At 43.9% G+C, this 21,625-nt stretch overlaps 1 protein-coding gene across 1 annotated transcript in view; it reads left to right on the plus strand.

Annotated features, from left to right (window-relative positions):
• Positions 1 to 17,443: 17,443 nt before the first annotated feature.
• LOC121574432 (serine/threonine-protein kinase 32A-like) overlaps positions 17,444 to 21,625 on the plus strand; it is a 71,132-nt gene continuing 66,950 nt past the window's right edge. The window contains exons 1-2 of the mRNA XM_041887053.2: positions 17,444 to 17,707; positions 21,244 to 21,513. Coding sequence (XP_041742987.1) covers positions 21,462 to 21,513 — 52 coding nt within the window. The 5' untranslated portion in view covers positions 17,444 to 17,707; positions 21,244 to 21,461. The remainder of the gene's footprint in view (positions 17,708 to 21,243; positions 21,514 to 21,625) is intronic.

Raw genomic sequence — 21,625 nt, forward strand, 5'->3', positions numbered from 1 at the left:
GACAATGTGCTGTAGGACGTTGGTACCCAGCCAGGCGCTAATGCATCTCTCTCCTCACTGAATAAATGACAAATGGACGGAATGGGCGAAAATTGTGCAAATTACTTCACAATCAAGTTTAAATTAGGCCTAAGTGAATGATGATGTGATTTGAAGGAGTCAGGCGCAGGAGGGTAAATCACAGAATAACAGGATTTTTTCCGGAATACAGAGTTACACAGTAATGCATCAAAACAGTCGCACTGGAACTAACAAGGCACATGGGGAAAATCACCCGGCAATACAAAATACAAGGCGCTCAACCGAGCTTCACTCTCCTCACAATAAACAATCACACACAAAGACCAGGGGGCAGAGGGAACCCTTATACAGGTACTGATGACGGGATATGAACCAGGTGTTTGTAATAAACAAGACAAAACAAATGGAATGATGAGATGAGGAGCGGCAGTGGCTAGAAGGCCGGTGACGACGAACGCCGAAGCCTGCCCGAACCAGGAGAGGAGGCACTAGTGTAATGATGAGTTTGCATTATGCCTATTTATCAGCAGCACATAATTTGACCGCACGCCTTGCGGTTAATAGCATTCTCTTTTACGTTTTACTTTGTAAAAATAAGCTGTTATTTGACTGTTTTATTTACTATAACTCTATTACTAATCAAATGTATTGTAAGGGAAAACGAAAACATGCTATATGTTGCAGTAGGCATTTAGAATAATGCAAAACTTATAATTGACTCTATCCAGCGAAGCAATTGATGCCAGCCCACTGAATGAATGACAAATGGATGGAATGGGCGATAATTGTGCAAGTTACTTCACAATCTAATTCAAATTAGGCCTAACTGAATGATGAGGGTGAAGAGGTTGATTTAATTTAGAAAAACAGTAGTGTAATGATGAGTTTGTGTTTTGCCAATTTATCAGCTTTGGCGTCTCATGTTAATAATTTGACCGCACGCCTTGCGTAATCGAATGTATTCTAAGGGAAACGAAAACATGCTATGTGTTGCAGTAGGCCTTTAGAATAATGCAAAACATGTCCTTGACTCTATCCAAGTTGACGAGTGGGAAACAAACGATGCCAGTTAGCCTGCACAGCTGGCCCATCGAAACTACACATAAACTTATACCAAAACTAATTTCACACATAATAAGTTAGCCTATAGACAAGATTACATTGACAGTAATCTGATGAGTGACAATATTAGGCCTATCAGTTGTCAAATTGTACATGAAGAGATGGGCGCATCTTGTAATTGACAGATGCAGGGAAATGAGCATTGCTTTATCAAATCCTCCTTCAGAGTCACATGCAGGTAAAACATTGTGATTTCTATTTAGTATCTGAAACGGCATATCCTGCAGTTTCTATGACACTTACATTTGTCAAATAACTCTCAAAATTCAAGAGGTGTAGCTTTTTCCAAATGTCACTTTTTCCAAGAATATCCGTGCTGTCCATTCATTCAGAACATGACCACTCACACAGCAGAATTGCTCAGGCTACTAAGCAAAAACTAGTAACATAATTCATGTAAAATTACAATCTACTATTCTGTCGTCAATGGATGAATGGGTGATAGAAACCAGATAGAAACTGATAATGGTGCATGTGACTTCAGTTAATTTTGGTTAGCCGTTGATGTCGAAACGAAGTACTTGCTCAATGGCTTCGATATCAGGGAAAAAATAAAACCCGGCCAGGTGGGTGAGCGACTGTCTGAGACTGTGGTCTTGAGACTCGTGGAACCTTACATGGGCAAAGGCAGAAATGTGACCATGGACAACTGCTTCACATAAATTTCCCTGGGAGACAAGTTGATTGCAAAGAAGACTAGCCTGCTCGGAACAGTGAACAAACAAAGGCGGGAGCTGACCCCTCTGCGCAAAACAGCATACCAGCGGAGCTGTACTCCACATCAGTGATGGAGAGTGGTAAAGCAACACTCATGGTGTACAGATGTAAAATAAATAAGAGTGTTTGCATCCTCAGCACCATGCATCCCGGACATTATTAATTACTATAACTATATTACTAATCAAATCTATAAATACAGTTGATCAAATGGATTACATTGTAATGTTTTTATTTTAAGGGAAACGAAAATAGGCTATAGGCCTATTTTTTTCCGGGGCTTAGTAGAATTATACAAAACATATTCCTGACTCTATCTAAACAAATATCTGTTGTTACTTTTTTAAATGTATATATTGCCATGAATATTTCTTCATGCAATTAATCCTTTACAATAGTTGATGCACTATTTATCAAGCATTTATTTATCAAGCATGTTTGCGCACCTTGCAGGTTGATATGCATCTAATGCATACAGTATGCTAAGGAGACACCCGGCAATATTCTCTAGAGGGTACTTATATGCTGAAAGGCCAGGAGGTTCTAGTGTTAACTCAACTGTCTGTATCAGCCCTCAAGGCACCATTGGTCACTGGAGAATTCTACCTTAAGGCTAACTCTATCCCCACGTTTTTTTCCTCTAGCCAGCACTGAGCTAGCCACAGCACACCTTCACCATGAGGTAGCTGCTAGCTAGCTAACGCCCCACTAGCATCGCAGCTAGGGCATTATATGGTGCTCAATATTGCTAGCTGTTAGCTGCAAGGCTCCTAACTAGCTAGCTTGGTCCGCTGTTTACACAAGCTACTATTTGCTAGCCACCAGCTGCAAGGCTTCTAACTAGCTAGCCTACGCCGTCTATACATTGTTTTTACAACAGGCGTTGCTCGGTTCCCCTAGCAAGCCTTGTTCCTCACAATGGCCACTGCTATCCCGTCCCAGGACAAGTGTAGCCCAACACTCAATCCCCACATTCATGTGTTTGGGGCTCCATGATTGCGGGGAACAATTCCCACGCTCTATGCATCAATTGCTTGGGTAAGGAACATGCCCAAGAGGTGCTCGAAGACCCTGAGTCCTGTGAGCACTGCAGACTGCTGACGAGAGCAGGTCTGAAGAGGAGGCTTAAATGTGCTTCTATCTTGATTGCCCCTCTTGCCCCCGAGCCAACAGCGACAGCTAAGGCTCAGCTCTCCGCAACCAAGCCCAGTTGGTGCGAGGTCATGAATAGCCTCGACCCCCTCCCCTCACTGTCTGACAACGTAATGTCAGGGGAGGAAAGTTAGGGGCTGACAAGGATGACGATGGAATTAATCTCGTGGATATCCTCGAGATAGCGCAGGAGATGGGGACTGATGACCCCATTCTCCCGCCCCTCGCAGACCTGATGGCCCCAAGAGCAGGGGAGCTGCACCTCCTCCAGTGGAGTTTGGGCTCCTTCATGTCTGCAAGTGGGCCGTGGCCAGACTTAGCATGGAGTGGCCGTCTCCTGGAGGTGCTCAGGGCCCGTCAAGGGACAAATACGATGGAAAGAGACTTCTGTAATACCAGCTTGCCTCAGGAAAGCTAAGAGCTTGTGGGAAAAAGCCCTCATTAGCAAGATTCTTGCTAAGGGTACCCTTGTTACGAGGTTGGACGTTAGCACGTCGGATGCACAGATTGGTGTCACCTCATTAGTTATTACGTGTTACACCTGTGCTGGCTTGTCCATCTCGTTAGTCCGATGGTGTTTTACCTGTGCTCACCCAGGTGATATTTAAGAGTGGCTGGCCCAGTGCTCCAGTTGTCTTGAGAGCTGTGGAGGGTTAACACCTCTAGTTGGCTCTCCCTATTTGATTTCTAGAAAAACAATCCTTTATCTGATCTTCCCTGTTTTCGTTTTGCTCCACTTTTTGGTTTGCTACATGTCTTTAAGTTTGGTGTGGGTTTTTCTTTTGTTTGCCTCTTCTTGGGCAAATTTAGTGGGCACTCATCGTGGGTGTCTTTTAGGTTGCAGTTGTTGTTGCTAGTCAACTTCATGAGTGTCTTTCAGAACACCTCCTAAAATGCCACCTGTTTCGTTTTGGTTGTTGTCAGTGACCCTTTGTTAGTTCCCCCTTCTGTTTGAGCAACAAGTTTTGGTTTTCCTGCTGGGGAACGTAACACCCCGAGCCTGGACATTCACAATATGGAGGAATACGGATTTAGTAACCCTCCCACAGTGGAGCCATTACTGGCTCGCCACCTCAGCCCCTCGTGCCGTGTTACTAACGACACCAGCGCCTCACTCCCTGGGATGATGGAGCGCTTTCCTGCCTCCGTTATTCAGAAGATGTGCAAGGCCTCAGCCCAAGCAATTAGAGCTCTCAATGTGACCTCTTTAGTTACTGGAGGAGGTGGGTAAGCAACTGGAGGACACCCTAGACCCAGATATTTGGGATTACAGACCTGAAACCTCTTGCCTCCTGTTGTACCATCCAAGGCTGTGGTCGTACCATGAGCCTAGAGGTGGTGGCAGAAAGGGCGCTGATCTTATCCAGCTTAACAGACAAAGGAAAAGGTGGACCTACTGGATTCCCCTGTGACACCCAAGGAGTTGTTCGGGCCCACAGTCACCGCTATATGGCAAAAGTGTGACATGCACAAAAAGGAAGGCGAAGCCTTCAACTTCTGCCTGCCCCACATACCTGGGCCCCGTGGCAGCCCGTTGGTTCCTGGAATTCACTCCAGCCTCACAGCTGGGAGGGGAAACAAGCTGGCCTTGGGGGACTGAGATCTGCCAAAACTCAGGCTAGACCTCTGAACCAGGCCAAAGCTGTAGGGAAGCAGTCTTAAGGGAGGTAAGAAGGGTCGGCCAACCTATGGCGCAGCCCTGGAGGCTGAGGAGGATAGTGTGCAGAGTAGAGGTCTTCATGGGTCCAAAAAGTTGGACCCATTCCAAAATGGATCTGTGGCTTTCCCACCCGACCCGATATGCATAAATTATTTCTTTTTTAAATGGAGACCCGTTCCAAATGGACCCAAGAACAGTGAGACCCGCTCTGAAAAGGCCTGTGGAAAAACAGACCCAAACAGACCTGTGCTGGTTCGGATCCGAGAATAGAAAGAGAGAAAGAAGCCTCCAACTGGGTGCTGCCAGTGCCGTCAATAAACAAGTGATATTGGCAAAAATTATCCACAGTTACTTACGTGTCCTTAAAAACTGCCTATAACAAAAATACTATTTGTGTTTCGATGTGTAGCATATTCAAAACGTTATACATTTTAGTCAACGCTCTTATCCAGAGCGACTTACAGGAGCAATTAGGGTTAAGTGCCTTGCTCAAGGGCACATCGACAGATTTTTCACCTAGTCGGCTCGGGGATTAGAACCAGCGACCTGTCGGTTACTGGCACAACACTCTTAACCACTAAGCTACCTGCCGCCCCAGAACACCTGCCTATTGTTTTATTGGTTTTTACTTTCCTAAAACAATAATAATCCACTGTCAGAGATTTGAGCGCTAAATGCATCAGGGCATTTATAATAATAATAATAATAATAATAATAATAATACACATTATAATAAATACGAAAATGAATAAATAAAAGTTCAAAAATTGCATCAAACCAGAATAGTGAGTTGCAGACAGTCCATTTGGCCGCGCCAACGTTCTTCTCATCTTTGTCCACCCACGGAGGACATTCCCCTTGTCGGCTTCTTTTCACTATACACTTCCTCCTCTAACTTTTGTATTACTTCAATGAAAAAGGCTTCCATCTTCGCAATCAACAGTAGCCAAGGCCAAGGCTCCTTTCACTTGAGTGGGTTGAGTCACAGACGTGATCTTCCTGTCCGGTTTTGCGCTCCCTCGGGCTCGTGCGGTGGAGGAGATCTTTGTGGGCTACACTCAGCCTTGTCTCAGGGTAGTAAGTTGGTGGTCTGTTGATATCCCTCTAGTGGTGTGGGGTCTGTGCTTTGGCAAAGTGGGTGGGGTTATATCCTGCCTGGTTGGCCCTGTCCGGGGGTATCGTCGGACGGGGCCACAGTGTCCCCCGAACCAACCCTTGTCTCAGTCTCCAGTATCTATGCTGCAATAGTCTATGTGCCGGGGGGCTACGGTCAGTCTGTTATATCTGGTGTAATTCTCCTGTCTTGTCCTGTGTGAATTTAAGTATGCTCCCTCTAATTCTCTCTCTCTCCCTCTCTCCCTCCCCTCCCGGAGGACCTGAACCCTAGGATCATGCCTCAGGACTACCTGGTCGGATGACTCCTGGCTGTCCCCTGTCCATCTGGTCGTGCTGTTGCTCCAGTTTCAACTGTTCTTCCTGCGGCTAGGGAACCCTGACCTGTTCACTGGATGTGCTACCTTGTCCCGGACCTGCTGTTTTCGACACGCTCTATCTCTCTACCGCACCTGCTGTCTCAACTTCTGAATGCTCGGCTATGAAAAGCCAACTGACATTTACTCCTGAGGTACTGACCTGTTGCACCCTTTACAACCACAGTGATTATTATTTGACCCTGCTGGTCATCTATGAACGTTTGAACATCTTGAAGAACAATCTGGCATTAAATGGCCATGTACTGTTATAATCTCATCCCGGCACAGCCAGAAGAGGACTGGCCACCCCTCAGAGCCTGGTTCCTCTCTAGGTTTCATCCTAGGTTCCTGCCTTTTCTAGGGAGTTTTTCATAGCCACTGTGCTTTTACATCTGCATAGCTTGCTGTTTAAGGTTTTAGGCTGGGTTTCTGTATAGCACTTTGTGACACCTTCTGATGTAAAAAGGGCTTTATAAATCAATTTGACTGATTGATTTAATTCTCTCTTGCTCGCTCTCTCGCCTCAGCAGCAGGCCCACGTGAGGTGAGTGGCTGGAACCAGTTTCAGCTGGACATAAGCTATATGTTTTATTGAGTTGCAATTGGCTGACACAGATAACAAGCTTGCGCAGTTCTCATCACCTCAGACATTAAATTAACAGAGGATGGATCCAGTCAGTAAATCAATTTTAATTGCACATACCCGAGACCGGTGGCAATTATATCAGACCTGACCCAGATCCGAGACAAAAGTCAGAATTTAGCACCCTCTCGGGTCCCGGGTCGGATCTCGGAATTTCGGGTCTGTTGGACCTGTGAAGACCTCTAGTGCAGGGCCTACGGCTCTCTGCCCTACCCTCTCTCTTTGGGTTTAACGGTGGCTACTCCTTCCCCTCTCTGAGTTTCGCAGCAGTCGGCAGGCAGTTAAGACAAACTCTATTCTGTGTGCAGCAGCTCACGTTGTGACCGTGCTCACATGCACTTTCTGTTCCCCCCCCCGAGTGCCTCCCTCCCTCAGGCTCTCCCCCCGATACCTTCTCATGTTTTCAGCCAGGGGCAGAAGTCAGCATGTCAGCCCTCTGGTCTCACCGACACACGGAGCAAGACAGCAATCTATCTTTCGTCATCGACTGTGGCCCTTCTTTCCCTGTGGCTATGGCCTTTTGCCTCTGACTGTGAGAGCTATCCCAGTCAAGCCAGTTATGGTATGCACCGCTCCAGTTTTCCAGCCAGGGTGCACTGACACTCTATACGATAAGACAGGGGAACCTGTCATCCATCTCCGCTTCCACGTTCAACGGGAGTACAGGTTTCCAAGGTTCCTCTACATGGCAATGACGACTTGGTTCTGTTTTGGACAACACTCTCCACTGAGCTAAGGATCAGTCAGTATAGTTATTCCTTACTTATTGAATCTTAGGGAAAAGGGTGGGAGGGGTGGCGGGGCTCTCACCAGGCGTCAGAGCTCCAGACAGCCATCTGGTACTCCCGAGTCCACAAAGCTTCAGCTTTTCCTTGTCCCGTTTTTTACTACCGGACCACTTCCTCCCCATCTTAAGGGAGCAAGCGGCTGAGGAACTATCTTTGCTCTTGACAACTCTCCTGGGCCAAGATATACCAGTTATATACAGTTGAAGTCTAAAGTTTACATACACCTTAGCCAAATACATTTAAACTCAGTTTTTCACAATTCCTGACATTTAATCCTTGTAAAAATTCAGTGTCTTAGGTCAGTTAGGATAACCACTTTATTTTAAGAATGTGAAATGTCAGAATAATAGTAGAGAGAATGATTTATTTCAGCTTTTATTTATTTAATCACATCCCCAGTGGGTCAGAAGTTTACATACACTCAATTAGTATTTGGTAGCATTGCCTTCGTTTCGGGTAGCCTTCCACAAGCTTCCCACAATAAGTTGGGTGAATTTTGGCCCATTCCTCCTGACAGAGCTGGTGTAACTGAGTCAGGTTTGTAGGCCTCCTTGCTCGCACACGCTTTTTCAGTTCTGCCCACATATTTTCTATAGGATTGAGGTCAGGGCTTTGTGATGGCCACTCCAATACCTTTACTTTGTTGTCCTTAAGCCATTTTGCCACAACTTTGGAAGTATGCTTGGGGTCATTGTCCATTTGAAAGACCCATTTGCGACCAAGCTTTAACTTCCTGACTGATGTCTTGAGATGTTGCTTCAATATATCCACATCATTTTCCTTCCTCATGATGCCATCTATTTTGTGAAGTGCATCAGTCCCTCCTGCAGCAAAGCACCCCCACAGCCTGATGCTGCCACCCCCATGCTTCACGGTTGGGATGGTGTTCTTCGGCTTGCAAGCTGCCCCCCTTTTTCCTCCAAACATAACAATGGTCATTATGGCCAAACAGTTATATTTTTGTTTCATCAGACCAGAGGACATTTCTCCAAAAAAGTACACTCTTTGTCCCCATGTGCAGTTGCAAACCATAGTCTGGCTTTTTTATGGTGGTTTTGGAGCAGTGGCTTCTTCCTTGCTGAGCGGCCTTTCAGGTTATGTCGATATGGGACTCGTTTTACTGTGGATATAGATACTTTGTACCTGTTTCCTCCAGCATCTTCACAAGGTCCTTTGCTGTTGTTCTAGGATTGATATGCACTTTTCGCACCAAAGTACGTTCATCTCTAGGAGACAAAACGCGAATCCTTCCTGAGTGGTATGACGGCTGCGTGTTCCCATGGTGTTTATACTTGCGTACTATTGTCTGTACAGATGAACGTGGTACCTTCAGGCGTTTGGAAATTGTGCCCAAGGAAGAACCAGACTTGTGGAGGTCTACAATTTTCTTTCAGAGTTCTTGGCTGATTTATTTAGATTTTCCCATGATGTCAAGCAAAGAGGCACTGAGTTTGAAGGTAGGCCTAGAAATACATCCACAGGTACACCTCCAATTGACTCAAATTATGTCAATTAGCCTATCAGAGGCTTCTAAAGCCATGCCATCATTTTCTGGAATTTTCTAAGATGTTTAAAGGCACAATCAACTTAGTGTATATAAACTTCTGACCCACTGGAATTGTGATACAGTGAATTATAAGTGAAATATTCTGTCTGTAAACAATTGTTGGAAAAATTACGTGTGTCGTGCACAAAGTAGATGTCCTAACCGACTTAGTTTGTTAACAAGAAATGTGTGTAGTGGTTGAAAAATGAGTTTCAATGACTCCAACCTAAGTGTATGTAAACTTCAAACTTCAACAGTAGCTGTCCTACTGCCCAGGATTAGGAACACTGTGCAGCAGGTATTTCCTTTTTCCTTCGACTATGTCGCCTGACGTCCTACGTCATGACGCTGGCTGCTCTTTCCCGAGAGAGCCCGCTTCCCGCATCTATCCAGACTGACTTGCGGCAGCCTGGTAGAAGTGACAACCCTTTAGGGCCCGGGGAGACTCCATCCCAAAACATGGTGACCACGCTATTTGGGTTGGAAGAGTTGACACACCCATGAAGAGTTGGGTGATGCCGTATGCTTTCCCTCCTCATCTTTGAGCCTCTCGATGACCAATGATTTTCCGGTCGGCAGTTACAACCCTGCTTTCGACCAGTCCTGGCAGCTTTCATCATGCAGGGCTTATACCCTAGCGAACAAAGCAATTCTCTATCCTCTCCGGATGTTTTAGCCTTCAGGGGATGGCCGGTGAGGGAGAAAAAAAGGTCAAGAGACAGGCTGGGACTCTTGGAAAAGAGTGCCAACCCCCTATGCACACTCTCCGTTTTTACAGTTGGTGTATTTTTTCAAGAGAGGTGGTGACTTTAAAGATTGTTCCTTCTTACATTCTGTTTTCCATGGACTTATGCTCCTTACAGGATCTTTTGGATAGAAGAAAGTTAATCTTTGTTATTGTCCTTTACATTGACATTTTAGTCATTTAGCAGACGCTCTTATCCAGAGCTTTAGCTGATTTCTCAGCCTGCCAAGGCCCCGACAGCAATACAGTTCATCCATAACTGTTGTGTCATCGTCTCTAAGGGGGGCAAGTCGCTTACGCCCAGTCTCTAAGCTTTAAGCTCGTCCTGGGATGTGTCTATTGTGCTTAAAAATCTTTTCACAGCAGCTATTAGCCGCTGAAAAGCGTGGAGATGTAATATTCCTCCATCTTTCGCTTTACTACTGTTGGCGTCCCTAAGCATATCTGTGGACTGTGCCCTACAACATATTATGGGGAGTTGCACTCTCAGGACTTCGGTTGAAGGATCTACAATCACGCCTGACCAGGCCAATGAAATCTGCGCCTCGCTGGAAGCCCCGCCTTCCACAGGTGATAAGCATGAGGCTCGGATTCATTCCTTCAATTATTCCGCTCTTCACCTCTGTGTGAACAGGAATGATTCACGCTACAAAAACAAACAATTGGAACATGATGCGCCTGTCACGATCGTTATGAGAAGCGGACCAAGGCGCAGCGTGATAGGCGTACATACTTTTATTAAGTGTACACAACACGAACAAAAACAACAAAACGATACGTGAAGTCCTAGGTAATACAACAAACCATACAGAACAAGATCCCACAATCAACTAGTGAAAACAGGCTGCCTAAGTATGGTCCCCAATCAGAGTCAACGAGCTACAGCTGTCTCTGATTGGGAACCACCCTGGCCAACATAGATCAACACGATCTAGAAACAAAAACATAGAAAACAAAACATAGAAAATCCACACCCTGGCTCAACATATAAGAGTCCCCAGAGCCAGGGCGTGACAGCGCCAACTAAACTGTCCCTTAGTGGTAGAGCGTGTTCAGTCCTGAACGTTGTGTGCTGAAGTTTTTATGGTTCTCATAAGTTTCCTAATCACAAGCAATTAGTTATTCTTAGATTTGCTTGACCAGGCAATAGCAATAAGTAAGATGGCTAACGTGACCGAAACGACGAAAGCTAACAAGCCAAGTTTGGGTTCGCGACCATGCCCCAATTAATTAAAAGATACTCACGTTTGTTGTCTTGTATGTCTTAGCTCAGTGCATGCTCAGGCTGCCCTCGCTCGAATCAGTTCATGTGCGAGACTAGGGGACGGCTGGCACTGTTCCCCTATTAGTTAGCGGTGCAGGTTCTCTTGACAATCGTGTGGCATTCTTTAGGGCTTGGTGTTTCCGATAGGGACTTCTTCTCCCGGGTGCCTGTACCTCGGCTGAGTCTGAGTTGCGGCACGCAGAGATGGATTGGGTCATTGATCGGGTTGAATGTCTCCCGGCTCCTGTGCGCTCTGTCGCTGGTTATGGGAGGCGACTAGGTTCTGTGGGTATCCCCCCACCACCGGTGTCTGCCTTGGTTAAGCACCGCTTGCCTCTCTTCCCAGAAGGGTACGGGTCCCACCTTGGTGATCCGGTCCTACGTAGAATTTTGAGATCAGGCTAGCTAACAAGCACTGCATAGCATGCTAGCCAGGTAGCTAAGTCACTGAGGCCTCATTTTTCAGAGCTGTCTGTCCCATTCCCATCTATGTTACAAGACGCTTTGTCGCCAGTATCTATGACTGGTCGGTAGGGTAACCTCCATGATAAAAAATATATATATGCATGCGATCCAACACTGGATGCCAACCAGTTACCGCAATGCATCTTGCCGCCTAAACCGAGTGAGGCTCGTTGTGACAACAGTACCTCCAGGTGGCACTGCCAAAACGGGGTACGTCACTGATCGCCGGAGCCGTTGTACCCAGAGTAAGCCAGGCTTTAGGCAAACCTTGGCACATAAACACCGTTTTTATTTTACCCCAAGTTCTACAGTGTTCACCGGTGTCAAAAGTGTTGTGTCTCCCACATGTGAATTAGATGAAAAGTGTCCCTTCTCCACGTTCAGACATACGGTTGTCAAGAGTGGTGGAAATGGAAAAATCCCTCCCAGTCCACAAGATTGCTTTCTGCACCTTCAGATGGCTCTTCACGGGAGAGCCAACCTCATGGCTAGAGGTTTACCTCTGAATGTTATTGCTACCATTCAGTGTGCAAGGGCGCCCTCCATGAGAGGGCTATATGCTCTGGTGCCAAGATAAAGGACTTGTTCCTTTTCAGTGCTGGGGGACATCCTTATGTTCCTACAGAATCTTTTTGAGCTGGGGCGGGCATTCTCCATGTTAAAAGTGTACATGGCCACTATCTCAGTTGTCATGTGGGAATTGACATAGCCTCACCGGGGCCCACCCCCTGGTGGTGCGGTTCCTGAAAGTGCCCACATGGGACTTGGTACTGTTTTTGGAGTCGGTGGATCATGGCTTTGGCCTTGGCTAAACGTGTTGGGGACCTCCACGCATTATCTTTACACGCTTACTGTCATGTCTACTCCCGCTTCCCCGCTCCGGCGCTCGACGTCACCATTTTACTAACCACCTTTCCTGGCAACGAATCCTTACGCACACCTGGCAACCCTCATTACGCACTCCTGCGCCCCATCATTAGGCACACCTGGACTTCATCACTACCCTGATTACTCCCCCTTTATCTAGCACTCTCTACCATCACTCTTCAGGCAATATTGGTTCTGTGTTCCTGTCCAGACGCTTCTCTTGTTTCGTATTGCTCTATGTTCATTATTATTAAACTCACCAACTGCACCTGCTTCCTGACTCCCAGCATCATTGTTACATTTCCTGTACTTTTTTCTCCCGTTGTCGCACCATGGAGCCTATGGCGTTTCGCCTGTCACCTTCCCTAGAAGGGCATCCCCGTCGTTGTCCAGTATTTGCGGTTCGCATCTTCTTGGATTGTAGGAAAGTTTGGGCAAGGGTGTCATGCTCGTCGACAATTACACACCGGAACGTTTTTGGATTCCTTTGTAGTTGTTGTGCTTGTTTGTTTCTCTGTTTCATTTCTGTGTTGAAGGGGGAAGATCACACACTTGAACAATAAAGTTGCTTGAATCATTACTCACCAAAGTCTTTGTCGATGTTTATACGTTTCGACCCCCTGGCTTTTGGAGTAGCATGCCTGCTTAGGGAAAAGAAAAAATGTGTGTACTTATTGTTTACTGTATGTGTGTTTATGTGGTGTTGAGGAGGATGGCATCTATATATATATATATATATATATATATATATATATGTATGTGTATGTATGTGTGTGTGTATGTTATGTACTAAATAAGTCAACACAGTAGTTCCCAAAAATAATGGGAATGTTTAAAAAGTAGGGGAATGTTGAATATGCGAAAGTCCGCAGTAAAAGTACGAAATGCGCGCGTTGGTTTTACTTTGGCTGGATTTCCTCTTCACTTCAGTTTTCTCCTCAATTCATGCGCCGGTTGTAGCCCATCAGGTATCAACCCAAACCAAATCAACATATGGCAAATTTGACATCAAATGAAGTATGGTTTTCCATAATGACATTCCTTTAGGATGGAAAATGGTGTGAGACATGCTATTGCAAGCTGGATCTTTTGTTGATGCAGGAATGGGGTTGCAAAGCTACCATAAACTTTGGTAATTTTGATCATTAACAGAAAATCTATGGCAATCTATCGTAACTTTGGGAATTTATACTTGAATAACTTTTAAAAAACATATTCATGTATAGTATTCATTTTTTATATCTGTGTCCATATTGTCCATGAGTTTCTAGTAGATAAACCATATGATTCAAGAAAATAGCCTAATTAATGAAAAAAATATCACTAAATTGATGGTTTATATTTAGGATAATGTTTTACAGCTTTGACATTCTATTTTCATCTTATTTAATTATTTCATATATTTTACATGTGATAAGGCCACAGAGGGACAGATATAAATACAGACGTCTGTGATAATCTTTTGTACCCAAAAGGGCCACTAGATGTCTTGTGATAGATTACATAAAATCCTTGAAAGATACTAAAATTCTGGTAGATTACTGGTAAACTTCAAAAGTTTCCAGTAATATACCCTCCCTTTACAACCTTATGCAGGAATTCAGAGAACAGTAATATACCCTCCCTTTGCAACCTTATGCAGGAATTCAGAGAACACTGTATGGCCCCAAGTCATCTTGTAATTGCATATTGAGCAATTGTATACAAAGGAATAGAACGTTTCCAAGGACAACAGTCTCAAACTCATTGTGTGGGGGTAATGGGTAAGTGTAGGCGATCTAGGTTAATAGCTATATACCAATATGCTAATGTGATCATTGTGAACACATTGCACGAACATAGCTGTCCATACATGAGTCGGGACTATTGGACTGCTTGTCATTCTATTTTTGAGAGAGCTATCCACTAGGTGGGGCTAATTTCACACACATACCTCTGTATGACTCCATTTCCAGGGAATCCTCTGTAGCTAGAGAGGCTCATATAAAATGCAAAGGATCACACCCATCATAATTGGTCTCAGCTTTTCGAGGGAGGACATCTTCCTTCCATCCAGCTATTTTCAAAAGCTAATTTGATTATATCTAAGTCTTATGATGATATAGAAATACATTCTTAAACTAAAGTCTACTTAAAGTTTGTAACAGTGCCCACAATAAATACCATTTAAACAGCACAGCAGTGCAATGACAGAAGCATCATCATTCTTCTAATCCAAAAGAGTACCTTTTATGTGCCAAATGTTTAATGGTGGCCTGGTCTTATTTTGAGGGGTGCCAGTTGCCCCCGAGAGTGGAGGGGTGAGCCCTGGTCTCATGAAGATGGATAGTTTTGACTGAAATCATTTTGGCATGATCCACTAGTAGTAATAGATAGTGTGCACTGTAAGCAAATCCCTCACCCAGTCAATCCCATGACCTTGGACGGGACCACACAATTAGGAGGCAGCGGTGCCATGGAATTCCTAATGGGTGGTTGCACTTTATGGAGCCATTTGTTAATGCCACCTCAATTCAAGTCATGACAGATTTGGATGCCGCACTGAAGTGTTAGCCTAAACAGGGAGAACTCTGTCCCAATGTTGCCAATTCTTTTCGCTGCCATAATTGAATGCAATGCTTAGGCTTCAGAGGCTGCATTTACACAGGGAGCCCAAATCTGATCTTTTTTTGACCAATCAGGTCAGCTCTGAAAAAGAGCTGATATGAAAAGATCTGATGTGATTAGGCAAAATACCAATTAGTGGGAAAATGAGCAGAAATTGGCTGGCTGTGGAAAGTAATGTGGAAATGAACATAAACATTGTTTATGACAATTTCAGGAGTATGCAATTCATGAGTGTGACCTGTGACCTCATAAAATTTGAGGACTAAGAAGGTTATCGTTTTTGATTTAAATAGCCTAGCATTGTAAAGTCGTGTGTGCATCATTTTGGCATGGTAAATGCCAATATGCAATTCATTAAATTGTATGGTTTATTACACAATGAATTATGAAGGTGTTAACCCCCAAAATGTGTTTTAATACAATTTCCACAGTCACATTTTGGGTTCACTTGTAGGATTTTCATGTGAACATATAATTCCTGAAAATAAATACAGTGCCTTCGGAAAGTATTCAGACACCTTGACTTTTTCCATATTTTGTTACGTTACAGCCTTATTCTAAAATTGATTAAATACATGTTTCTCCTCATCAATCTACACACAATACCCCATAAAGACAAAGCAAAAACAGGTTTTAATTTGTTTGTGTGCAAATGTATTAAAAATAAAAAACAGAAATACCTTATTGACATAAGTATTCAGAACCTTTGCTATGAGACTCAAAATTGAGCTCAGGTGCATCCTGTTTCCATTGATAATACTTGAGATGTTTCTACAACTTGATTGGAGTCCACCTGTGGTAAATTCAATTGATTGGACATGATTTGGAAAGGCACACACCTGTCTATATACGGTCCCACGGTCCTCTGTAGCTCAGCTGGTAGAGCATGGTGCTTGTAACGCCAAGGTAGTGGGTTCGATCCCCGGGACCACCCGTACACAAAAATTTATGCACGCATGACTGTAAGTCACTTTGGATAAAAGCGTCTGCTAAATGGCATATTATTATTATTATTTGACAGTGCATGTCAGAGCAAAAACCAAGCCATGAGCTCGAAGGAATTGTCCATAGAGCTCCGAGATAGGATTGTGTCAAGGCACAGCTCTGGGGAAGGGTACCAAAACATTTCTGCAGCATTGAAGTTCCCAAAGAACACAGTGGCCTCCATCATTCTTAAATGGAAGATGTTTGGAACCACCAAGACTCTTCCTAGAGCTGGCCGCCCAGCCAAACTGAGCAATTGTTGGAGAAGGGCCTTGGTCAGGGAGGTGACCAACAACCCGATGGTCACTCTGACAGAGCTCTAGAGTTCTTCTGTGGAGATGGGAGAACCTTCCAGAAGGACAACCATATCTGCAGCACTCCACCAATCAGGCTTATGATAGTGGCCAGACGGAGCCACTCCTCAGTAACAGGCACATTACAGCCCGCTTGGAGTTTACCAAAAGGCACCTAAAGACTCTCAGACCATGAGAAACAAGATTATCTGGTCTGATTAACCCAAGATTGAACTCTTTGGCCTGAATGCCAAGCATCACATCTGAAGGAAACCTGGCACCATCCCTACGGTGAAGCATTGTGGTGGCAGCAGCATGCTGTGGGGATGTTTTTCAGCAGCAGGGACTGGGGTAATAGTCAGGATCGAGCATAGATGAATAGAGCAAAGTACAGAGAGATCCTTGATGAGAACCTGCTCAGGACCTCAGACTGGGGCGAAGGTTCACCTTCCAACAGGACAACAGCTCTAAGCACACAGCCAAGACAATGCAGGAGTGGCTTCGGGACAAGTCTCTGAATGTCCTTGAGTGGCCCAGCCAGAGCCCAGACATCTCTGGTTAAACCTGAAAATAGCTGTGCAGCAACGCTCCCTATCCAACCTGACAGAGCTTGAGAGGATCTGCAGAGAAGAATGGGAGACACTCTCCAAATAAAGGTGTGCCAAGCATGTAGCTTCATACCCAAGAAGACTCGATGCTGAAATCGCAGTCAAAGGTGCTTCAACAAAGTACTGAGTAAAGGGTTTGAATACTTCTGTAAATGTGATATTTTTGTATTTGTAATAAATTAGCAAAAATTTCTAAACTGTTTTTGCTTTGTCGTTATGGGGTATTGTGTGTAGATTGATGTGGCGAAAAAAAAGATGTTTTAAACATTTTAGAATAAGGCTGTAAAGTAACAAAATGTGGAAAAAGTAATGGGGTCTGTATACTTTCCGAAGGCACTGTACCTGCGAATTAATCGCCTCTTAGAAATCATAAGGCGAGGGTGAGTAGGTTAGGCAACATTTCATATGATGAGGCGAGATGCCCGAGTAGGGCGTTCAATACAGCGTCGGGCGAAGTATCCTATTATAGTCTGGTCGAGATACCGGTGTGTGAAGTGTGGAGGTCTGCATTATTCTGCCGTCTGCTGATGTCGTGCAACAATGTAGCAGTTTTCTGTTTTACTTCATGATACAATTGTATCCTCAGTGGCAACAATAATTTTGCGCGAACAGTTCAGAACATACGAGATCACTAAACGCACTTTTGTATTTATTTTATTTTTTACAATCAATCTGCGCATCCTTCTCTCGTCATTCCATACAGTCCTTCTCGTGAGTCGGGGCAGGTGCATGGATGCGTTGTCCTAACAACAAGTAAGTGATGCCGTGAGCTGCTCTTCAAATAGGCTACCTTACATTTTGTTAACTGGATATGTTATTTTTCTCAAAGCCCGCAGCATTTAAAGGTAGGTTATGATGGTGTCTGCTTGAATGCCTAGGCTATTCAGTGCATGCTTTCTATTTTGTCACTGGATTCTAAGCGGAATGCCCTCCAGTATGGCTCTAAATCAGCAATGGGATTTCTATATACTTCAGCGTTCACTGGAAGTAGTTTTGAATATTTTATTTAGATTCACTAAGGTGACCTTATCTGGGATACCAGAAATGACATAAAAAATGGACAGCAAAATCAGGAAAAAAAAAAAAAAGACGTTGTTTATAGCTAATACTTGGTTAAGACTCAATTTCAAATATTAAGTGTGCTTTGCATCCCGTTAAAATTGAGTGCAGGCTGTATCATACATGGGAATCATATATGGGACTAACATGGATCACTGCTAGTGGGCACTATTCTTCACAATTGCCTAAACTTAAAGGGATAGTTCACCCAAATTACAAAATTACGTATTGGTTTTCTTACCCTGTAAGCAGTCTATGGACAAGGTATGATAGCAATCCATGCTTTGGTTTAGTTTCCCTGGCACTGTTTCCACATGCTAACCTTTTAGTATTTGTGGCACAAATACTATTCGAATCATGGGACCGATAGTAAAGTTTTTCGCACATCATGTCCAAATCATCCGAAGTATCTGAAATGTATTCTGAAGCTCAACAAAGTCACTTAGATAATTTAAACATGACGCGCGTAAAAGTATATCGGTCCCATGACTTGAATGGGCTTTGTGCCACAAATGCTAAAACGTTAGCATGTAGAAACAGTCCCAGGGGTACTAAACTGATACTAAACCATTGCACACTGCGTGACTCTGTTGTTTACCCCTGGCTGAACGTGGTGTGCAACTTCAGGAAGTATTGTAGCATTAGCCACCCTAGCATGGTGTTGGAAAATTGTGTTTTATTAAACCGAAAAAAGTACAATTTAGCCAAATGTCTATATATATATATATATATTGTATAGGCCTACAGTTTGGGGGACTTTATTGGAAAATTTTGAACAAGACTTATTTCCCGCCTTTAATCTATTACTAGTGTCTAGTGACTGCATTTGATTCTGGGCAGTGTGCCGCTAACAGCTTTGCTTCCTCTACTGTCCGACTGCCCCATACTGGGCTCAAACCAGTGAACCTCTGCTTCGCAACACACGTGACGGCCCTCCTTGACAATGTTCCAACGGGTTAAGCCACCAATTGGATGGCTCCACCCGCAACATTTCAAGCTAGTTGTAGAGTGTGTTTACGGCACGTTCTTAAGTCCGTTACACTCACCCCTTCTAAAGTCGCTACACAGCCACCTACCCCGGCCGTTGAGCTGAGTCCAACTGTCGATCCAGGTCACAGGCCCTCCTTGAAAACATTCCAACGGGTTGACCCACCTAAAAGGTACCAATTGGATGGCTCCATCTGCAACATTTCAAGCTAGCTGTGGAGTGATCTTACGGCACATTCTTAACTCTGTTACACCTATATGCAGACTACGCTGTTAAGAGTTAGAAAAAGTAGAATACACAAGGTGCAATTTCGAAATTTGGTAGTGCATCAGCAGTTTTTCAATAGTTCTGTCAGTCAATGACAGTCACTCAAATAATCCTCACTAGATGACTGAGCAGACATAGGGCCCCCATATCTTTTTTTGTCACTCTCACTCAGATATCATATGGACATGGCAAAATGTACATCACTGGGGCTGAGCTCCCTGCCTTCCAGGACCTCTATACCAAGCGGTATCAGAAGAAGGCCCAAAAAATTGTAAAAGACTCCAGCCACCCAAGCCATAGACGGTTCTCTCTGCTACCGCATGGCAAGCATTACCAGTGCACCAAGTCTGGAACCAACAGGACCCTGAACAGCTTCTACCCCCAAGCCATAAGACTGCTGAACAAGACACTAAATAGCTCATCAAAAGGTGACCCTGACTACCTGCATTGACCATTTGTTGCACTAATTCTCTTGCACTGAATCTATGCACACACACTCACACATACTTACACTGACACCCCAACACACATACACACACTACATACGCCCACACACACATAACATGCACACATAACACGTAACATGCGCACACATGCATACTGATGCCACACACACACTCACACACTTTCACAATCACCATGTACGTCACTTTACCCCTACCTACATGTACATAGCTACATCAATTACCTCGTACCCCTGCACATCAACTCGGTACTGGTACTCCCTGTATGTAATATCTATGCTATTTTTACTTGTTATTGTTACTCGTTATTGACTGTGTATTTATTCCTTGTGTCACTATTTTTCTTTTTTCTTTTTTTATTTAAATCTTCATCTTTTACTCTGCATTGTTGGAAAAGGACCCGTTAGTAAGCATTTCACTGTTAGTCTGCACCTGTTGTCTACCAAGCATGTGACAAATAACATTTGATTTGTATGATTAAATGCTGTTCAAATGTCCTATGAATGAAATAATATGCGGATTGTCAACATATGAAGTGTAAAAAATATGGTTGTGTTTGTACTGTATGATTAAATGCTGTTAAAATGTCTTATGAATGAAATTAAAATGCAATGTGTCTCTATATCACCTACTACAATACAGTCCTCAAATGCACATTTTCTGGAGAGAAACATCATGGGCATGTATTCCAATCTGCTTTCTTATGCTTTAAGGAGCTACACATTTACATACTGAGAATATTGTGGTAATATTAGATCAAACTTAAATATAACATTTTCTAAATGTTCTTGAAATGTTCTGAGGACCTCCAGGAGGTAAAATGTATATTGCGTGAACATCAATGGAATATTATGTTAAACCTAAAACAACTATGCTATGAACGTCATAAAAACTGACTTATTTGGAAATTGTGGAACATTGTGCAACATTTTGGGAGTGTTCTGTGCAATCTTTATATGTGAATATCACAAAATGTTTTCTGGGAATGTTCTTGTAACATCAGGTGAATGTTTTTTGTGAATGTTTTTGCACCCTGAAAGAAACATTGTAGAATCATCTGCACAACTGGACCGTTTTGTTTTGTTTTGTGAACATATCTTTTGTGATGTCAACACAATGTTCTCACCAGACTGTTCCCACAATATAATGAAACATTCTGGGGACCTTTAAAGAACAGATTAAATATTTTCTAGGAACATTCTTGCAAAATCAGGCGAATGTTTTATACAAACATTATATAATCATCAGCACAACTGGACAGCTTTTGTGTTATGAGAACATTTGTTGCAACCTAACAAATGTTCTGGGAACTTTCACAGAACAATTTTGGTTTGCTGGGTATACTCCTTCAAAGAATTTGGCAAGTTCACAATCGGAAAGAGCATCTCTTGACAATCTCTCCTACCAACACAAGTAGAGCATTACCGTGATGTGTTGTCTCAACCACTCAGCCCCCTCCCTTCTTGATTTTGACACATGGTGTCATGTTTGTGTGTTCTTCTCCCATATAGGTTGGGCTCCTGTTGAGGGGGATCAGAGACAGATCCACACCACTGGGTGTGGAACCATAGAGTACAGAGAAGAGTACAGGCCGTTCCAATCAACCCAACTGGTGTATCTAGGTAGGTTGGTCCAGCCCAGGCTCCAGGCTATGTCTCACTGGCTGTGGGACAGCTATTCCATACTGAGCTGAGAGGGACCTGCCTGGCTGGGGACTACAGGAACAGACATGGGGCTGGGACAATCCAACAAGGCTCCCGTCACCGATGACACAGAGGAGGGTGAGTAATGACCCAGCCTGTTATAAAGTGGGCAATGGGGATTATTGGAAATTTCTCATTTTGGATCTGTCTTCTCCGTGTGTACTCCAGTAGCCTCTATATCAAAAATGAA

The sequence above is a fragment of the Coregonus clupeaformis genome, chromosome 9 (assembly GCF_020615455.1).
Source record: "Coregonus clupeaformis isolate EN_2021a chromosome 9, ASM2061545v1, whole genome shotgun sequence".
Taxonomy (NCBI): Eukaryota; Metazoa; Chordata; class Actinopteri; order Salmoniformes; family Salmonidae; genus Coregonus; species Coregonus clupeaformis.